The sequence below is a fragment of the Myotis myotis genome, unplaced genomic scaffold (assembly GCF_014108235.1).
Source record: "Myotis myotis isolate mMyoMyo1 unplaced genomic scaffold, mMyoMyo1.p scaffold_m19_p_8, whole genome shotgun sequence".
NCBI lineage: Eukaryota > Metazoa > Chordata > Mammalia > Chiroptera > Vespertilionidae > Myotis > Myotis myotis.
In genome coordinates, this window is record NW_023416390.1 from 72,213,435 (window position 1) to 72,235,533 (window position 22,099).

Below are 22,099 nucleotides of genomic sequence, written 5' to 3' on the forward strand. Positions count from 1 at the left end.
ATAACATTTGATTTTCTATTTCTCCCAGATACTTTTTTTTTCTTCCAGAGTTCTTCTTAAGGCAATCTATACCAATGTGTAAGTCTTATGTTTAGCATATTCTTTGTAAACTTTGAGGAATATACACATCCATGGCTTAGTTCATTTATTGTATTGGTGGGGTTTTTTTGGCATTTATTTCATAACCTGCTGTCTTTATGATAAATATGATTCCACAGCAGATTCAGTGTTTTCATAGGAGGCAAGCAAGCCTATTAAAAGGTGAATAAAGACATCTGACAGGGAAGTGCACTATTAAGGTTTGTAAACACATGTGGGAATATAGCCAAGCAAACAATCATGTACTGTAAACAGAATCTTAAAAAAAAAAAAATCAATACCTTGCTTACTAGGCGGCCAATAAGGAAATGATAAAATAAAGGCTAATATGATCATTTATTAATAATTTAGCACCTAGTTAACTGTAAGTCCAGTAAAGGGCATGTTCTGTGTTGAGAGTGAGACTATACATATGGACTCTATTTGTTTCCCTCAGCATGTAAAGTATGCCAGATTCTGGAGGGGAAAAACCCACATAGTTCAGAAATAACAAATCTTATCACTGAAAGTTTTATAATATTGTTCATATTTATCTCTGATTATAAATTATACTCACTACATGACTATCATTTCTTTTCTTCTGGTGTAGACCTGTTGCTGCTTCATGGTTTTTTGGTAAAGGCAAAACTACATTTTTCTTTTAAACTTTGGCACAACTTTCGAGACACATACAATTTTATTCATCTCTTAGAGTCCACAGAACTGAGATCTCGATGTATGATGGCATAAGAAAGAAGCACTTTGGGGGAATTATTTGTGATACAGTTTTAGAATGGGTGATAGTGCAGATATTGGAGTCAGATGATATGAATTCAAGTCCTGATTCCACAGTTTAAGAGCTGTGGGCTTTGGGATAAGTAATTTACTTTAACCTGAGCTTTAGAATTCTCAGCTGTTCAATATACTTTTGCTACAGAGTTTCTAAGAGGATTACATAAATCAGGCTTAGCCTTGAACCTAGCACAGAAAACCCCCACAATAAATATTAGCTGTTATTATTGTGTATGTTTTTAATTTATTTTTATTGTTGACAGTATTACAGATGTTATTATTGTTTTTAAGATACAATATAAAAGTCAACCTGCAACAAAAATACAAATACTGCTCATAACAATATTTACTTATGAATCTTTTCAGAGAACCAAAATTTACTGTATCAACTATAATGAAATAAAAATGCCAATGTTATAAAAAATAAAATACAAGTCTATTTGAAATGATAGATCTATGTGTTACTTCTAGTCAATAAATCTAGTAAAAAAAAATCAAATCATTGATCTCTAGTGAAATCTGGCCACTAGAGGCATTTCGTTTTGTATGACATACTCAATATTTTTTTCAAAGACAAATGTGGTTTGTTACTACCTATTGTATACTTTATCAGAGTATGCCATCCTGTTCGCTTTGTAAGCATAAACACATAAGCTGAGAACAAAGTAGTAATCCAGAGTATACAGACCAAAGAATCCACTATGGCAGTTACACATTCTGTGTTTCTGTATTGCTGCAGCCCATTTAGTAATTTCCATGGTTACTTTGGCATAGACCTAAATGAGTAAGTACCTGAAATCCATTGGTCAGAAAAGGATGAGGCTAAATATATATGCTCTCCTCTGGGGGGGAGAAATAGCAAGAGAAGTTATACACAAAGCCTTGCCTGCTGGTAGAGCCGGTCCTCACCAACGGAGGTCTTCATGACCTCTCACCACTCGTGCTTCCTCGGCTCCAGCCACCCTCATCACCCTGCTGTTCCTTAGACACTCCTGGCCTGTTTAGGTCATGTTTCTCCCTGGGATGCCCTTTCTCTCAGATAATGGCATGATTCAATCCTTTTCTCTTTGTCAACCTTCAAGGCCACTCTCTTAATATAACATTTTCAGGTTATATTATTTAAAATTTCCCCTCTGCACATATTACCTACCCCCTTCTTCTTTTTTTTTTTTTTAATCACTGTGGCATTTCTTACCCTCTAATAAATAATAATTATTTTTTATTCTTGCTAATCTTTCAAATCCCCACTTGGCCATTAGCATATAAACTCAATGAAGGTAGAGATTTATGTCTGTTTTGTTCATTGGTATAAGTCCTATAAGCTCAGGACAGTGCCTATTACATGGTCGGCCTTATGTATGTTTTTAGAATAAATGATTACATAAATCCTTTGTTAAGTTGGGTTTTCCCAGAATCATCACAAGCACTCACAAAGATATGAGTACAAGTAGTTTACTGGGGAGATGAATGTAGAAACCACTGGTAGGATGGTGGGGAAGTTAACTGTAGAAGGAAAAGAAGAATAGAGGGTTCATTACTGTGCAAATTACTGCAAGAAGGGGATCCATTCTACTAGGAAACTTTGGGATAGTGTAGAAAAAAGGATAGAGGTGACATATTTATTCAGCAACTCCTGCCAGCCATTGCTGTAGGGCTGCTCTTGGAAAGGGAGGAGCATTAATGCCTGGAAAGACATTTCCAGATTGGAGCTAAGCAAAGAGTCACATATGCTTACATTTAAAAGTCATTGGTTGCCAAAACCGGTTTGGCTCAGTGGATAGAGCGTTGGCCTGTGGACTGAAAGGTCCCAGGTTCGATTCCGGTCAAGGGCATGTACCTGGGTTGCGGGCACATCTCCAGTAGGAGATGTGCAGGAGGCAGCTGATCGATGTTTCTCTCTCATCGATGTTTCTAACTCTCTATCTCTCTCCTTTCCTCTCTGTAAAAAATCAATAAAAAAAATATTAAAAAAAAAAAAAGTCATTGGCTCAGCATGGATAAGTATGGTAGGTAAACAGGATAGGAGATATCATATGCTTCAAATCCATATAACAGAGCAAAACTTTGTCTTAAAACTTGGGTTTAAAGAGTGCAGGACATCTCTATCCTGAACAGCTCAATATGTTGTCCACTTTGGCTACCATCATACATTTTTCAACCAAACCTTTGTATTCAACTGATATCAGATGTAAATATGCATTAAATTTATTTTTAAACATTTAAAAAGGGAATTGTGAAGACTGTGTCTAAGTACATAAGGGACATGAGGCCATGTTATTATGAGTCCATATATTAGATTATAGTCTAAAACTCATATGCATCAGTCACCATCATCAAGCACAGCTGCTTCCATTTCCTCTAGTTAGCCTCTTTCTTTTCTTTTTTTTCTTTTCTTTTCTTTTCTTTTCTTTTCTTTTCTTTTCTTTTCTTTTCTTTTTTATATTTTTATTGATTTCAGAGAGGAAGGGAGAGAGAGCGAGAAAAAGAGAAAGATAGAAACACCAATAATGAGAGAGAATCACTGATTGGCTGCCTCCTGCGCGCAACCTACTGGGGATCGAGCCTGCAAACCTGGCATGTGCCCTTGACCGGAGTTGAACCGGGGACCCTTCAGTCCACAGGCTGACACTATCCACTGAGAAAACTGGCTAGGGCAGCCTCTTTTAATAATTTCTTTAAAGCCTTAAAAACAAAGCCCATGCTATTATCCCTACTTTCTATAATCTCCTCTATTGAAATGATTTTGTATATGAAAATAAAACATGAGTTGACAATAGAGAATTTCGGTTAGCAAAAGTGAAGTCGCCCACTAGACAATGGTCTTGCTTAAACATGCTTTCCTTTCATCCACACTGTCCTCCAGAGAGGAAAAATATTTATTTCAGGCCCTGTTAGCAATATAAAATATAAATTCTCTAAGTTATTTGAGATGTGGAGAAGAAAATAAAATAAACCTGCATTCTAGATGCATATTAAATAGTCTTATCTTTGATGGACAACAAAGAAAGAGATCAGCAGGGACACTCCAAACAATTAAGCTACACAGCCAGGGCTAAGGTACTAAATTTTAGATAAAATTGAAACCACAAAATAGAAGTGTTAAAGAAGAAAAAACAATACGTATTTGAATGGTTTGCTATTCAACTTGTTGGCACAATTTTTACTTCAACATTCTTGACTGAATTTATTATGTATTTCCAAAGCATATTGGGTAGATAAATGATTTAGAGCAGTTGCTCAAAAACAGAGATTTTTCTTTGAAAACTATGATTGCTCTTAATGTTCCCACATACATATACAATAGCACACCAAAGATACTCCATTTATTATAATCTATACAGTTAGAATTATTTTTCTACAAAGATGCCTAGCAGCAAAAAATAAGAATAATGTGAAACAACTTTTTTGTTCAAGTTTTGGAACCTATTTCACCAAGATTTCAAATAGACATAGTTTAAAATGCAATGATAAACATAACCATATAACCACATATAAATCCTGATGCTTATGAGAATCTGACTGCTTGCTCTCTCTCTCTCATACTCTTATACTAAGGAACTATAATATGTGATGACTGTCACTAAATAAAAGTTATTTTGAAACAGATATTGACACAATTGTAAAGAACACATATTTATTGAAAATGTTAATTATCTTCCTATTTAAATTGGTAAAAAAATTGAAAACCAAGCCCTAGAGGACTGTTTCATTAAACTAAGGTATATCTACAAGATAAATATTATCTATAATAATAAAAGCATAATCAGCTAATTAGGCAAAACGTCCTTCCGGATGAAGCCAGGGCTGTGAGGGAAGCCCAGGTCCCCGGTGCCTGCCAGTGGCTGGAGGGAAGCCCAGGTCTCAGGTGCCAGAGTCTTGGGCAGGGAAGGGAAGCCTGGGTCCTGGGTTCCAGAGGGAAGCTAGTGCCAGCAGCTGGGGGAAGGAATGCCTACCCTTGCATGAATTTTGTGTATTGGGCCTCTAGTACAATCATAAAACTGATTTATATAAGAACTAGAGGCCCAGTGTACGAAATTCGTTCACTGGTAGGGTCCCTAGCGGCTGCTGGCACTGGCTGGGACATCCCTTCCTTCCCCCAACTGCCACCACCAGCTAGGGCCTCCCTCCCATCCCCCAGCCAAGCCCCGCCCCCTGGTCAAACTCCTGGACAACCTCTTGGTTGAGGGGACAATTTGCATACTACGCTTTTATTATATAGAATTTTAATGACTTATGAAAATTATTTCCTTATAATTTTTGGTGAAATAAGCAGTATATAAAATTTTATTAACTTATTGTCATAAAGAAACATAATCAGGGAGAAACTAAGATGGCGGCATAGGGAAACACCGAAATTGCTGCCTCCTACAACAACTTCAAAACACAATAAAAACACAAAACGGACATCATCCAGAACTTACAGGAAGGCTGGCAGAGTGGAAGTTCTACAACTAGAAGGAAAGAGAAAAGCACATTGAGGGTCAGGAGCTGCGGAAGTAAAGTGCAAAGGTACGGAGGCTTGAGAGTGCACGGAAAGGGGCTGGTACCTGAGGATGCAGCTGTCTTTTTGAATCGGGAGGGAGTCACAAGCTCCCGACTGCTCTGAACTCCGGTTCCGGGAAGTCTCTGGGACCCAGGACTCATATGGGGAGAAACTGGACTGTCTGGCAGCAGGCAGAACTCGGAACTCGAGGGCGGCTTTCCCTCAGAGGTGCTTGCAGCAATTAAATTATCAGGACACTGAGACTCACGCGGCCCCTTAGGGCAGGGCTGAGAATCCGCCATAGTTCCTTGCTCCGCCCTTTGATTCCCTGAGACCCCGCCCCACCCAGGCTGCTGCAGAGGCTTTTGCATATGAATGCCCTGGCCCTTTGCAACCTGAAAATTACCTAACAAACTGCAGCTGGGCCACAGACCCAGAACTTCCAAGAGAAGGCCCAAGGCCCCACAGCAGCTTGCATTGCTTTCAGCTGGGCCTCATCTGGGCACCTCCAAACTCCAAAAAAGGAAGGGGAATCTGAAGTTCTCTTCATAGCTCCTGCTGGGTAACCTCCAAGAGCCAGTGTACCCAGTGGTCAGAGGGGGACCATCCAAATTACAACTCCTCAGATCCATAAGGGACACACCCAGGGGGCAGACTCAGTGAGCACCAAAGCCCCACTGAAGCAAGTCTTGCCCCAGAAGGGTGTCTTCAGCACAGAAGTTCTCCCACTGCAGACACAGCCGATTCTCACTGCCAATTGGCCTGGAGGTCAACTCCTCCCAGTGATCCTACAACAATCAAGGCATAACTATAACAAGACTGTGCACAAAGCCCACAAGGGGGTGCACCAAGAGTGTCCACCTCAGGTAACGGGGGAGGCTGAGCCACTGGGCCGTACAGGACACCTAGCACACAAAACCACTCTACCAACATAGGGAAGCATAAAAAATGCGGAGACAAAGAAACAGGTCACAAATGACAGAAATGGAGGAAAGCAAACGACTGGATATAGAGTTCAAAACCATGTTTATAAGGTTTTTCAAGAATTTTATGGAAACCGCCGATAAATTTAGTGAGACCCTCAAGAAATCTAGTGAGACCCTCGAGGATATGATAAAGGACCAACTAGAAATTAAGCATATACTGACTGAAATAAAGAATAATATACAGAGATCCAACAGCAGACAAGAGGATCCCAAGAATCAAGTCAAAGATTTGAAATACGAAGAAACAAAAAATACCCAACTGAAAAAGAAAAAAGAAAAAAGAATCCAAAAAAATGAAGATAGTGTAAGGAGCCTCTGAGACAACTTCAAGCGTACCAACATCAGAATTATAGGGATACCAGAAGAAGAGAGAGGGCAAGATATTGAAAACCTATTTGAAGAAGTAATGACAGAAAACTTCCCCTACCTGCTGAAAGAAATACACTTACAAGTCCAGGAAGTGCAGAGAACCCCAAACAAAAGGAACCCAAAGAGGACCACACCAAGACACATCATAATTAAAATGCCAAGAGCAAAAGACAAAGAGAGAATCTTAAAAGCAGCAGGAGAAAGAAAGTCAGTTACCTACAAGGGAGTACCCATACGACTGTCAGCTGATTTCTCAACAGAAACCATGCAGGCCAGAAGAGAGTGGCAAGAAATATTCAAAGTGATGAATAGCAAGAACCTACAACCAAGATTACTTTATCCAGCAAAGCTATCATTCAGAATAGAAGGTCAGTTAAAGAGCTTCACAGATAAGAAAAAGCTAAAGGAGTTCATTACCACCAAACCAGCATTATATGAAATGCTGAAAGGTATTCTTTAAGAAGAGGAAGAAGAAAAAGGAACTCTTACCATTTGCCACAGCATGGATGGAACTGGAGAGCAGATAAATACCACATGATCTCACTCATTTGTGGAATATAATGAACAACATAAACTGATGAACAAGGACTGATCCAGAGATGGAGAGGCATTGATTGGACTGTCAGGCCTTGGAGGGAAGGTAGGGGAGGGTGGGGGTAAGGGGGAAAGATCAACCAAAGGACTTATATGCAAGCATATAGGCCTAACCAGTGGACATGGACAACGGGGAGGAGGGGAGGGGGGGAGGGCATGAGTGGGGGGTGGAGGGGTAGAGGGTAACGTGGACACATATGTAATATCTTAATCAATAAAAAATATATTAAAAAAAACCAACAAAAACAAACAAACAAACAAAAAAAAGAAAATAAAGACTAACATTTTCATTAATGCTTGTAAGTATAACATAAAAAAGAGAAACATAATCAAGTTTATCTCTGTGTTGTGTAGCTATAAGCTATTTGTTTCTTTTTATATATGTTTATGTATATGTACACGTATATGTATATATATGTATATATATGCACACTATTACATTGTCTTACATTTCCATAAAAAGTATATGTTACTTATATAAATTTTTACAATTTATAAAATGCTATTTTTCAAGAAATACAATGATATTGAAACAAAAAATGTTTTATAGACCTGATAATTAAAGATATATACAAATAAAAAAAGTAAAATGCATTTTCATTTAAAAGACCCCAGGGATCTTGTAACCTTTTAAAATTTTAGATAGGAATGTGTTTTCCCACAGCATTCAAATATCTTAATGACTCTAATACTTATGTGTGACCTGAACAAGTTACCAATATTTGGTCTTTGCACATAAAATAAATAGAATGTTTCACAAAGTTGTAGTAAAAACTTTTATTCACTTAAAACAACAAGATAATAAATATAGAGCATTTAAAACACTGCCTGCAACATAGAAGTTTTAAATAAATATCACTTTTCTTACTCCCAAGTTCATATAGCTTGTTTATTATAAATTTGGTATTATAATCCACTTATTTTACATTTTAATTTAGTATTCATTCGTTTTTACTTACTACATGGTTATCTATTTATTTAATATTATTACTACACTAGAGGCCCAATGCACAAAATTCGTGCATGGGGGGCGTCCCTCAGCTTGGCCTGTGCCATCTCACAATCTGGGACCCCTTGCTCCTGATCGCCCACCTGCTCATTCTTTACCACCTCGCTCCCCGCTCCTTAGTGCTGCCATGGAGGCAGGAGGCTCCTGCCACCACTGCTGTGCTTGCCAGCTATGAGCCTGGCTTCTGGCTGAGTGGCGCTCCCACTGTGGAAGCACACTGACCATCAGGGGGCAGCTCCTGCATTGAGCATCTGTCCCCTGGTGGTCAGTGCATGTCATAGCCACCTGTCCTTCTGGTTGTTCTGCCATAATGGTCACTTAGGCTTTTATTATATAGATAAGTAACTAGTTAATAATTAGTACTATTACTTAATTATCACTAGCTTCTCTTCATTAAGCTTATGTTCAGTTCTATGTATTAGAATGAATTATACATCAATTTTTAGCTTTCAAAAAACTGAAGGTAAGTAATTACTCTAGGTTGTACATGAATAGGAACCTAGGACTAAAATCATGTTCTGACTTTAATGCTGAGATACCTCATTTTTGTGATATCTCATTTTTCCCACAAGATCAGAGTCTGATGTCCATCCAAAACTGTAAAGTGAATTGAGCAATTGTCTAGTGACTCTTATCAATAGGGTCATACCAACTAAACAAATGTTATCAACTATGTTAAAAAGTATTTGGCTTAAGAATGATTCTGAAAAGGGATACCTTACATACACCTTTTATTGTAGAGATTTGGGTTCTCCTCATTTGTGGTCCACAAACAGCGACCAGTCTGTCAAGACTATAGGCTGTGTTCAACATCACTAGTCATTAGGGAAATGCAAATTAAGTCAGAATGATATATTACCTCATGTCTGTTAGAATGGCCATCATCAAAAAGATGGTAACAAATGCTGGTGAGGATGTGGAGAAGAGGGAACCTTTGTGCATTGTGGATGGGAATGTGAATTGGTACAGCCAGCATGAAAAACAGCCTGCAGGATCCTCAAAAAATTAAAAATAGAACTAGTATATAATCTAGCAATTTCACTTCTGAGAATATATCCCAAGGAAATAGAAACACTAACTTAAACAGACACCTGCACTTCATGTTTATAGCAGCATTATTTACAATAGCTAAGACATGAAAACAACTTAAGTATCCATTGATTAATGAATGCATAAAGAAGTTGTGGTATATGCACAATGTCAATAGGTTATTAAAACTGCAGAAAAAGATATATAACAAAACAATATTACCATAGACTAATTGATATAAATAAGAGTTAAGATCCTACACATCTCATCAACATTATCATGAAATGAGATTGAATAAAACAGAACTTGAGGACCTGCTGTATTATCCAACCATAAACACACATACACAACATAAAAAAACAACCAAGGAAATCATACCATTTGTGACAACATGGATGGACCTGAGAGCAGTATGATGAGTAAAATAGGTCAGATAAAGACAAAAACTGTATGATCTCACTTATATGTAGAATCTTTAAAAAAAAATCTAACAAACTCATACAAAAAAAGAGATCAAACTTGTGGTTACTAGAGGCAGAAGGTAGGTAAAAGGGAAATTAGAGGAAAGTGATCAAAAGTTATAAATTTTCATTTATAATATAAACTAGAGGCCCGGTGCATGAAATTCATGCATGGGGGGGCAGGGAGGGTATGTCCTTCAGCCAAGTCTGCACCCTCTCCAATCTGGGACCCCTCGAGGGATGTTCAACTACCCATTTAGGCCCCATTCCACAATCCAGGACTGCTGGCTCCCAACTGCTCACCTGCCTGACTGCCTGATTGCCCCTAACTGCTTCTGCCTGCCAGCCTAATCACCCCCTAACCACTCCCCTGCCAGCCTGATCAATGACTAACTGCTCCCTTGCCAGCCTGAGTGCCCATAACTGCCCTCCCCTGCTGACCTGGTCACCCCTAACTGTTCTCCCCTGCAGGCATGGTCACCCCCAACTGCCCTCCCCTGCCAGCCTGGTCCCCCACAACTGCCCTCCCCTGCTGGCCTGATCTTCCCCAACTGCCCTCCCCTGCTGGCCATCTTGTGTGTTGGAGTGATGGTCAATTTGCATATTACTATTTTATTAGATAGGTTAAGTACTAGTAATATACAACATGATGGCTATAGGTAACACTGCTTGGTGATATATAGCAAAGTTGTTACCAGAGTAAATTTTAAGAATTCTCATCACAGGTAATTGTCTTCCTTTTTTCTTTTTATTGTATCCATAGAAGAAGATGTATGTTAACTTAACCTACTGTAATACAAAAAAGCCTCGGTTCTCAAACATCTCCCATCTGGAATAAACTTAGTTCTCAACCAAGTTGTTCATGGAAAAAATGTCTAGATTGTTGACCAAAACTTCCCTTTTCAATTTGACTACCCTTTCATGCTGATACCTCAGCATGACAAAAAGCATCTCTAGGCAGCAAAGAAGGGGATGTTTTTGTTACTGGGTTAATGTAACTATTTAGTTTAATAGTTTTGTGCCAAATTAAAACTATTAGCATAATTTAAAAACATAAATAAGCCATCAAGAGTGCTAATGCTGCTAAGGATGTGAAAGAAACAATGATCACAGGCAATTGAAGAAATAAAAAAAAAAAACCCACAAAAAACTGTTGTTGATTTGTATAAACAAGCAGATAGCCAGTGATGTGTGAAAAAATGAAGACACCTCCTACTGACCTGAAAGATACCCCTGGAACAAATGCTGAAAGTGACTCATTTAAGGCTAATAGGAAATGGTTCAATAAATTTAAGAAAAGAAGTGTTTATTTATAGGTTGAACAGTATACTAGCTATGTACTGTATATAAGAAAGGTGAAAACAGGGAGGCATTTGTGAGCCTGGAATGGATTATTTCAATTTACATTATTCCTAGTGGGAAAAAATGATTTGGTTTTTAAACAAGTCACTTCTCAAAGAGCCTTCTGGAAAGAATTAAGTTCAACAATTAAGGTCTTACTAATCATTTCACATATATGTAACTCAAACCATCAAGCTGTGCACCTTAAATTTAGAGAGTGATATATGTCAATTATTTCGCAATAAACGTAAAAAATTATGACAGGCTGTTGAAAAAAGAATTATGAACAAAAAGCAGAAGTTTGGCACATGACGTACAAAGTCTATTGGCAAAAGATGAAATAATAACTACTCTCCCCCCTCACCCAACAAATTTAAACCTACAATAAAATTTCTTCAAAAAAATCACGAATTGGTGTCAGGTGCGACAGATAGCATTACAGGATGTTATACAACACTTTCTAAAACTGCATAATGCAAATTCAAAAATTTACACTGAAAATCGTATTGCATTGACACACAGTTTTTTAAAATGTCATTATTGGAGTGTCTAGCGAGCTAGCTTATTATAGATTTACCTCTTCATAAAGAGTATATGTCATTGGTAATTTTTTTTTTTACTTTATAAACCTTTCTCCTCTCTACCTGAAAGAATAATATAAAAGTTAAAAAAAATAACAAAAAATTCAAAAAGAACGGAAGTTGCAGGGTTCCACTGGAACAAGCTGCAGCTGGCCCTATTGTTTTCAACCTCTGATGCATCCACGTATTCTGCCCACTTCTCCTTGCAGAATAGGTTGTACATGTGAGTGCTCATTGAGGAATATCACACTGGCTGATGGGCAGTAACATGAAATGAATTTTCAGATCCACCAAACACTTTGCAATGCAAAGCAACCTGCAGCTTTCCAGATAATCAATATCACTAGAAACTGTAATAACATATGTCATGCAGAGAATATGCTCAAAAACTGTGTTTATGTTATCTCCCATCTTCATGGAAGCCTGGATTTGCAAATCACTTTTAAATAGATACTGACTCTGGTTTTCTTGTGAAAGGAGATTTATATTCCCCAGATAATTAGAAACCAATGAAATAGGCTAGGTATTATATAAACCATCACATACAGATAAGAACATTAATATTAGAAATCCATAAGAATTTTAAGCAATAAAAGATAGTATGGTGTTTGCCTTAGTTAGGACTCTAGCTTATAAAAGACAGAAGATCAACACAAGCTAGTAGTAAAATACATTGTCTGCCTGGATTCCAAGGAGTGGATGGAGTTGACTTTAGATACAATTTGGACTCAAGTACTCAGAGTTATAAGTACCCTATATTCATTTTCTACATTTCTAAGCTCTTCTTTACTGGTGTCTTCTGAAATGGGTGCTTTCTCCACATTTAAAAAAAAATGACCCAAGGTAACTTGAGGATATAATACTTGCAATCTCCAAAGAAAAGAATTATTCTCTTTCAGTATCTATAGATATCCTCTTTGCCGGTCCTTTACCCCACCATTCTGGGAGCATACACTTTTACTAATATCTACAATTAATGTGAAGGCATAATGAACAGCAATAACATAGTTTTCAAATATATTCATATGCCATGTAATGATGTTTTAAAGAAGGATGGACCACATATGGTTAGTCCCATAGTACTATAATGGAGCTGAAAAATTCCTTTCAACTAATGTCACAGTGCAACACACTTCTCAGGTGTTTGTAGTGATGCAGATATAAACTAATATACTGCTCTGCCTGTTGTAGGAAAGTACAGCACATACAATTATGAACAGCAAATAGTACTTGATAGTAGACAACTATATTACTGGTTTATGTATTTATTATATTATATATTTTTTTAAAATATATTTTATTGTTTTTTACAGAGAGGAAGGGAGAGGGATAGAGAGCCAAAAACATCGTTGAGAGAGAAACATCAGCTGCCTCCTGCACACTCCCCACTGGGGATGTGCCCACAACCAAGGTACATGCCCTCAACCAGAATCGAACCTGGGACCCTTGAGTCCACAGGCTGATGCCCTTGAGCCAAACTGGTTAGGGCTATTATATTATATTTTTAATTATTATTTTAGAGTGTGCTCTTTCTACTTATATAAAAAATGTTTGTTGTAAAACAGTGTGCCATGTTACACTGGCGGCAGCCTCATACATCTCCTGTTTACCATATCTGTTAATTGCATTACTTTCTCTTTTGCTTGACTTTATCTTCTGTAGTTTTGTACAGTGATATGTTGTATAGTCTGTAGTGTAAGAGCTGTAGGCTCTACCATGTAACCTATGTGTGCAGTAGGTTTTACCATCTTGGTTTGTGAAAGCGCACTCTATGATTGCATAGTGACAAAGTTGGCTAATAATTCTCAGAATGTATTCCTATTAAATGGCACACGACTGTGCTATATTTGCATTCTCTATATTTCCAACACCCAAAGTAATACACTTTTCAATGCTATTTAACAATATGAATTAATAGAAAACTCTGTATATTATGAACAGTTTATATTAATTACATGAGAGTATTATAATGTGGGATTACATATATTCTGTTCTGCAATTAGTTTTATGGGCCATTGATTTTCAATCTTGGCTGTTCATTGGAATTACCAGGCTAACTTTAATACAAATACAGATGTTGGGGCTCCACCCCAGAGACTCTGATTATATTGATGTGACATATGGAATGACAAAGAATTTTTAAAATTCCCCAGGTGATTTTAATGCAAAGCCAACTTGAGAACCACTGTTTTAGACCCTGCTCATACATTTTCCTATTAAAATATCACTATATATATATATACATATATATATATATATATGTCTTCAAACATGTCTAAATAGATTTTAAATACAGATAGAGTTTGTATTTGTAATTTTAATTAATAATGTTATGGATCCCAAAATTAAATAACTTGGAAACATAAAATCTGAATAACCTTACAGAAGGCAATTAACCTTTCCATGTTCCTGTTTCTGAATGCCCCAAGTGAACATCTTCAAAATGAACTGTAACTTGTTCTTAAAAAATAAGTACAGAACTCTTTCAAACACAAAATATGATACAAACGTTTAAACAGACAAAAAATAAAAATAGGATTTAGGGTAAACAACTAAAAAAAATGGGTTGTATTGATGCTCAGTACCACTTGTTAACCTTTGCAGTCATGGAGAATTCCTTGGAGGCAATGTTTTAATAGTAGATCACATGATCTGTTTGACTGATTTAGTCTGATTTTTCTTACATTATATATTCTAAAAATTTAAGACAATATTTAAAAATAATGAAACCAGCCCTGGCCAGTGTGATTCAGTTGGTTGAGCATCATACCAAGCACCAAAAATATTGTTGTTTTGACTCTCAGTCAGGGCACATGCCTGGGTTGCAAGCTCATACCCAAATAGGGGGAATGTAGGTGGCAGCTGATCAATGTTTCTCTCTCAGTTTGATGTTTCTCTCTCTCTCCCACTCCCTTCTTTCCTCTTTAGAATCAATAAAAACATTTTTAAAAAGGAATAATGCAAGGAACACATGATAAGGAATACATAAACCAATGTTAAAAAATAAAGTAATAGATTCAGAAGTTTGTTTTATTTACTAAAATGAAGTAACCATTTAAATAGTTTAGTACCAAACCCTATATTTTTAATGGTCATTGTTCAAATTCCAACCATTCTGACATATTTCTTGATTGTCTGAGATGTGTAGAATGCTACATTAGAAATTCTGTAGATATTAAGCAAATTTTAAAATTTAAACCTATGTATGACACAGGCAAACAGGATATATTATAAAACATAGCATACAACACAGTGACATACATTACATTCTGAGTCATCATTAGCAGGTAGACAGGCATGAAGGCAGAAAGGAAGAAGAAAGGGAAGAGAATGTGGGGGTATCTATCAATCTATCTATCATCTACCTATCATCTATCTATCTGTCATCTACCTATCTATCTATATCTATCTATCTATCATCTATCTATTTAGTTGATAAATGTATTTGAAATCTATCATGAGAATTTCTACAGAAAATTCTGTATATAAATTTCCCTTTTGTCATTAAATAGCTTTATAAGATTGGAGAAGTAACTTAAATTCTAAGACTTATGTTTCTTGGTATTTAAATGCATTGTATTATTACAGATGTTAGAAAGATTGAGTGTGATCATATTTATGAAAATGTTTAGCTAAGAGGTAGACTGAGTTCTCAATATATGTTCATTATTTAATTTTTATAATTATATATAAATCACTTTTGCTTTTAAAATCCTATTTGAATCTCAATTATATAATACACATTTTGAAGTAAAGTATAACAACCATCGCCAAAGAGCTGATCTTCTCCTTTAGTTAATTTATTTCACCAGTCTAAATTGTTCAACATTTCACTGTTTTTCTTTAATATGTCTGAGAATAAGGAGTGTATCTAAGTATATGAAAGGGGAAGAAACGTTTTTAATTTGTATACTAGTGTGTATAATTTTATTATTTTTATGTTATTGAATTTATATCATCTTGATTATTTAGAACCTTGCTAAGAACAATGTTACCACTAAAGAGCTTGTTAGAAATCCAGATTTACTCAATCATTATCCCTATTTTAGCAAAATTCCCAAGTGATTTATAAGTATGCATGTTAAAATTTAAGTACTGTTTTAGACTATGTACAGATATTTTTCAAAGAAATTTTTTAAATATGTGACCTAAACATTAACAAATTCCTATTACATGCATTCTGAAAATGGCCCATATGGACATAGATTTGTTCTATAAAAGCACTAAATCAGGAATAAAGGCATACTTTTTTATATTGGCTGTGCCATTTAATGGTAGTGAAAATTCATCAAGTTCATAAACTTCTAAGAGTCTCTGTTTTGTCATTTGTAAAGTGAAGAGCGAGTTAATACCTCTCCTGATACTCATTGAGATTGTTTAGATGTTCCAGTGAGATAGCACTTTATTAATTGTCAAGGTTTGCACGTTGTGCACTATTATGATTTATGAAATTGGAGCAGCTGACTATAGGGAGATTATGAATAAGAGCTCCTTGGGGAGAAAGACAAGATGACAACCTCAGAGTCTGATTGATAACCATTTCCTTTTGCTGCTTTATAGCATAAATAGAAGGTGGCATAGGGAGGGAGTGTGCTAAAGAGAAGGGAAGTTTTGGATAATTTTGATGTTCATTTGTTTTCATTAATTGGGGCTTTGTGTTGAGTTTGTATGGGTGATCTGAACAATGGCTTTGTAATTAGCTTGCGATGAAAATATGACCTATAACAACATAAAACAAGACAGAAAGATGAATATTATTCATTATCTGCCTTCAGTTTTCCTAGGGAATCCTTTTGAGTTAGAATTTAATAAGATTCTGAGGAAATGTTATATGCCCTGGAATTAGCCTGGCAGTGAGGATACTGTCAGGGAGGTTTTCATGGAAGTCAACGATGAAAACTCTCGTTCTTTCTATTACAGATAAGAAAACTTGTGGACCCCATGAATTCCAGTGTAAAAACAACAACTGTATTCCAGATCACTGGCGGTGTGATGGCCAAAATGACTGCAGTGATAATTCAGACGAAGAAAACTGTAGTAAGTAACACTTTCTTGAGAATGTTGAGAGCTGGCAGCCTATTCAGAATGCCAGATAGCAATTTTAAGCTCAGTGAAGGTATGAATATGAACCTATCTGTCCTGCAGCTCACATTTTTATACATATATTCACATTTGGACAAGAATATTCAGACTAAATTGACCTGAATTTCAAATGGTAGAATTTTTGAAATGCTCACCGTGGGAGTTATTTTCTTATAGTTATCAGAATTGGTATGAAAGTATCATGAGGCTTAATGCACCCCATTAGTATGCAGTGAGGAAGCGCTGGATGCACACTCATACAAAGAGCCGAGTGATATGGAGACAGCACAAAACATACCATTCTTCAACGGACGGTATTCATTTCATTTCAGTCGCAAATTCTTTCCCATTACAAATCCACCCATGAGCTTCTTTCAGGGAAATTCATTTATTCTCTCCGGAGTGGTGAACACCATATTTATCCAGGAAGCTTTTCTCTGAAAACAGAATAACACTATTATCATTATCTGCCTCCTGCATTTCTATGTAGTAAATTCAAAACATAATAATTATCCAACAAATTTATTTTCTAAAAACTATGGGGATATGTAAAATGGTGACAGTATTTCTATATTCTAGCATTAATTTCTGAATATATTTCTTACTGGTACTTTCTTATACTGCGGTTTAAACCGAAAAAAAAAAAAAAGCTATATAATCATGTTTAACGTAAGATAATTGAATTCTATTTATTAAATATTTATATTCTACTACTTCCAAAAAGGATTTGATGATAACAATAATGTCTACTTTTATAAACGGGACTAGGAGCATTCCTTTCCCAAGACACAGGAAACAAAATAGGAATTCTTATATTAACACCTAATTTTTTATTATATAAAAGCATACAGTTAGTAGAGTTACAGCCATAATAAACCAGTTAGCTATTCAGTTTGAAAAATATCAACTAATCTTTTGAATAACTTTCAAAACTGAACCTGACCAGTGTTTGAGTGTCAGGTACATTAAGTATGAAAACTTTGGATCTTTATTATTATGAAATACTCTGAATACAGAAATCTTTATTGCTCCCTCTTCACATAGGTATCTCCCAACTCTTCATATTCTTTAGGAAGGTAGAAAGCGTTGCAGAGAGTCATTTGAGTGTTCTAGATTCCTTAAATTGGTCATTTAAAAAAAATAATCTTTAAATGGCATGTTCTCAGGTTCTGCCCAGTGAAATAAATATCTAATGGAGTAAGGTAGGTAGAAAAAGGAGAGTAAATACAGAAAGAATTTTGTATATACTTTCTATTTAATTTAGAGCTTAAATATAACAGGTAACTACTTAGTTTGAGATATATTTAGTGTTAATTATGTGTACTATACCTGAGAGAAAATGCCCTATAACTGAAGTTATTGAGAGCAAGAGAGGGAAGTTGGGAAGGCAGTATTGGAGGTTAAATCTTAGAAAACCTCTGTTCCAGTGTGTGAGATGTTAGGTTGCTGCTGTAATGAGAAAAAAGAGGAGAAGAACTGAGGGTTGAGATGCCTGCTTTTGAGTGTCGGGGCTTCCTAAGGGGCTGGGTACCGTTTTGCTGGCATTTGCAGCCTTTGACAAAAGAAAACAAGGAGAAAGCCCCCTTACCTGTGCCTCTCACTTGTCACAGTGAGAACTTCATGGTAAATCACTGTAGCCACTGAGGCCTTAAGGAAAATCGAGAGAGGTGGTTGTGGTGCCAAGCATTGCAACGTAAAATACCCATTTATGTGTGACTCTCTTCGGACCCTTTTCATTTTGAGCTCGTGACCTAAAACAAGTAATAGTGATGAATGTTCAGAAGAGAGATGATAGGGAACTAGAATAAAGCATATTAGAGTAGTGACATGGAAGAAAAGAAAGCATATACAGGACAAGTATAAGAGTTGGGAACATGTTAAATATGGAAACATATATAATAGGAGGATCAAGGGATCTAGATAAAAAGTGGTGTTGAAGATACCATCTTGAATAGGCCAGAAGAAATGAGGTTTAAAGATTGAAAATGCCAGCAGTTCTACACAGAGAAGCTGAGTCTATGAAGAATGACTAAATAATGCAATATATCTGTAGGAGCACCAAGAGATTAGTCAGAGAGAAGTCAGACTTAGAAAAAAATACTGTTGCTGTATTAAAATGCTATCAAGATATTTCTAATTTCTTGTTATCTATTGAAACTATTATGATTTTGTATGTGTAATTATAATAAAACTAGTAGCCCATTGCGCAATATTGCACAGTAGGCTGCCCACTGCTTCCACGGGAGCTGGCAGGAACCACAGTGCACCGCCCAGAGCTGCGCTGCTTCCACCGGAGGCAGGAGGGAGCTGTGCTGGTTCCGTGGGAGGTGGGAGGGAGTCACGCCACTTTTGCGGGAGCATGGAGGGCTCGTGCAGATTCCGTGGGAGGCAGAAGGGACCCGCGCTGCTTCTGCGGGAGGCAGACCCACCGTCTCCTCTCTGGGCCTGCGCTCAGCTTCAGAGGCTGCAGGCCAGACCCTGTCCCTGTCTGTGTCTGTTCCGGCAGGAGCCGCCTCCAAGCCTTCGCGACCAGGATCACAGGCTGCAGGCAAGCCGGCTCCTGGGTCCCGGGGGTGCCGCCTTGCCTGCGGCCTGGCTTTCCGATCACGATCACCTGCTGGGGGTGGGCAAAGGCTTCCCGGTTCTCCGATCCAGGGCCGGGGGTCAGGGCAAAGGCAGCCAGGCCGCCTTTGCTCTGCCACCCGGCTTTTGCCTGCCGCCCGGGTTTCAGATCACTGTTCTTCCCCTTTCGCCTCCAATCACTGTGCCTACGTATGCAAATTAACTGCCATCTTTGTTGGCAGTTAACCACTATCTTTGTTGGCAGTTAATTTGCATATCACCCTGATTAGCCAATGGGAAGCATAGTGAAGGTATGGTCAATTACCCTGTTTGTCTTTTATTAGATAGGACTAGAGGCCCCATGCATGAATTTCATGCAGGGGCGGGGGGGGGGGGGGGGGGTCCCTCAGCCCAGCCTGCACCCTCTCCAATCTGGGACATCCCTCTCACAATCCAGGACTGCTGGCTCCCAACCACTCACCTGCGTGCCTGCCTGATTGCCCCTAACTGCTGTTGCCTGCCAGCCTGATCACCCCCTAACCACTCCCCTGCCATCCTGATCTATGCCTTACTGCTCCGCTGCCGGCCCAATTGTCCCTAAATGCCATCCCCTGCTGGCCCAGTCACCCCTAACTGCCCTCCCCTGAAGGCCTGGTTGCCCCTAACTTTCCTCCCCTGCAGGCCGGTTCGCCCCCAACATCCCTCCCCTGTCGGCCCAGTCACCCCTAACTGCCCTCCCTTGCCAGCCTGGTCCCCCTCAACTGCCCTCCCTGCAGGCCTGATTACCTCCAACTGCCCTCCCTGCAGTCCTGTTTGCCCCAACTGCCCTCCCCTGCTGGTCATCTTGTGGTGGCCATCTTGCGACAAAGTGGGGGAGGCCATCTTTGATGATGTGAGGGTGTTGCATGAGGGCATGAGGGCTCGAGGGCGCGAGGGCCACCTAGGGTTTTATTAGTATAGATATAGATGACAACAATATACCTAAAAGGGTAGTGGTATGTTATTACCATTTGTAAGCTAATATTAAGTAGTGAAACATACTCAACAGAGATAGTTAATCAGCCTTATAGTTTAAAAACAACAGCATTGTGTTTTTTGTTTTTGTTTTACATAACAGCATTCTATCAGCCAATACTTCCTGGATTTCATTGCCTCATTTATTTATCACATTTATCTTAAATTACTATTTAAGTAGCTGGAGATGGCCTACAGTGGTGCTATGTTCCAGAGCCTAGCACAGTGCCTGTCACATATTTATAATATTACTACGGTATTCTTATTTTTTATTTTTATGCAGAATATTTTATTTATGTATTTGATATCTGTAGGGATATTTCTGTCCTTATCTTTATATTTTTCTCTGTGTTCTTATTGAACCACAATAATTCCTAAGGGATAAGGCCTGTATCTAACTCAGTTTGTACACTGTTAGCAGAACATAATCAAATGGACATCTTACGCATCCTATATAATAAAAGCCTAATATGCAAATTATCCCTGGGGCGGTCATTCAACTGGGAGTTTGACCGCTTTCTATGATGTGTGCTGATCCCCAGGGGGTGGCACAGAACATTGCAGGCATCAGCCGATCGCCCTGCAGATGGTGACCAGGCACTGAGGGAGCTGGGCAGGGGGCCCGGCCCCAATGGGCCTTGATCGATTGCCCCACAGGCAGGATGGTGGAGCAGATGAGGTGGCGGCACCAGGCCAAGGTGGGGGTGCCAGGTGGGGCTGTAGGGTTGTGAAGCTGGGGACAAGAGCTGGGGCTGCAAGGCTGGGGGCGTGAGCTGGGGCCCAATCTCGGCAGGCCACCCAGAGTGACCCCCCACCAGTGCACAAATTTGTGCACCAGGCCTCTAGTTTCAATAATAATAAGACAGGAGAGAGAACAATCAAATATCATTCAGCATGAGACCTAAGAAAAATGTATGTGTAAATACAAACAAAAATTCCTATTTTAGAATTATGCTAAATAACCCTTTTGTTTTAATGATTGCATTGTTGATTGTTTTAGCCCCCAAATTATCACTACTCATTCCAAATCAATCCAAATAAGATGAAAAAGCTTTTTCTTTTTTTAACATGAAAAAGAACATCAGTAGTATGGTCTATTTCATTTGTCTTCACTTCTCATTTTTCCTCACTGATCATTATCTTTTTTAGTCCAAGAGCCAAAAATATTTGTTATCTTGCCTTTGCATTTTTATTTTTTGTTACAATTTCCCCCCTTTTCTTTAAATAAGAAAACCAATATAATCGCATGTCTAAATTTAAAGACATAGATTTTACAAATTAGTAATGTATTTTTAAAGTTGCTTTTGGACTTCTTTGTTTATGAGTTGACTTAATGAATTTAATTTTTAAAACTGTGTTGGAAACACTCTAGGCATAGATATGAGATAGTTTAATAGTTTAATAGTAGTGGAACTATTAACTGCCAACTATATTTTGTAATTAACATGCTTTCTACTTTCGTATATTTGCATGAGATAGTCTGTTGTTATTTCATCATCATCTGCTGATCATTTCCCTTGTTAAGTTTTCAGCAGGGACACTTTGCTTCAGCAATTGTTTCTGCTCTTAAAAACAAGAACATTTTATTGTCATTGAAATTATTTCACAATCTATATCAAATATTTAAAATATTTGAAAAATCTCAACACCTATACTATTTTTATCAACAGCAAATAGAATATATATGGCATGTATCCCTTCTAAGTGATTGATGTACA

At 37.7% G+C, this 22,099-nt stretch overlaps 1 protein-coding gene across 1 annotated transcript in view; it reads left to right on the forward strand.

Moving 5' to 3' along the window:
* LRP1B (LDL receptor related protein 1B) overlaps nt 1-22,099 on the forward strand; it is a 1,379,523-nt gene that overhangs the window by 1,212,658 nt on the left and 144,766 nt on the right. Inside the window, exon 67 of the mRNA XM_036320679.1 lies at nt 16,644-16,760. Within this exon, the coding sequence (XP_036176572.1) occupies nt 16,644-16,760 (117 nt within the window). The remainder of the gene's footprint in view (nt 1-16,643; nt 16,761-22,099) is intronic.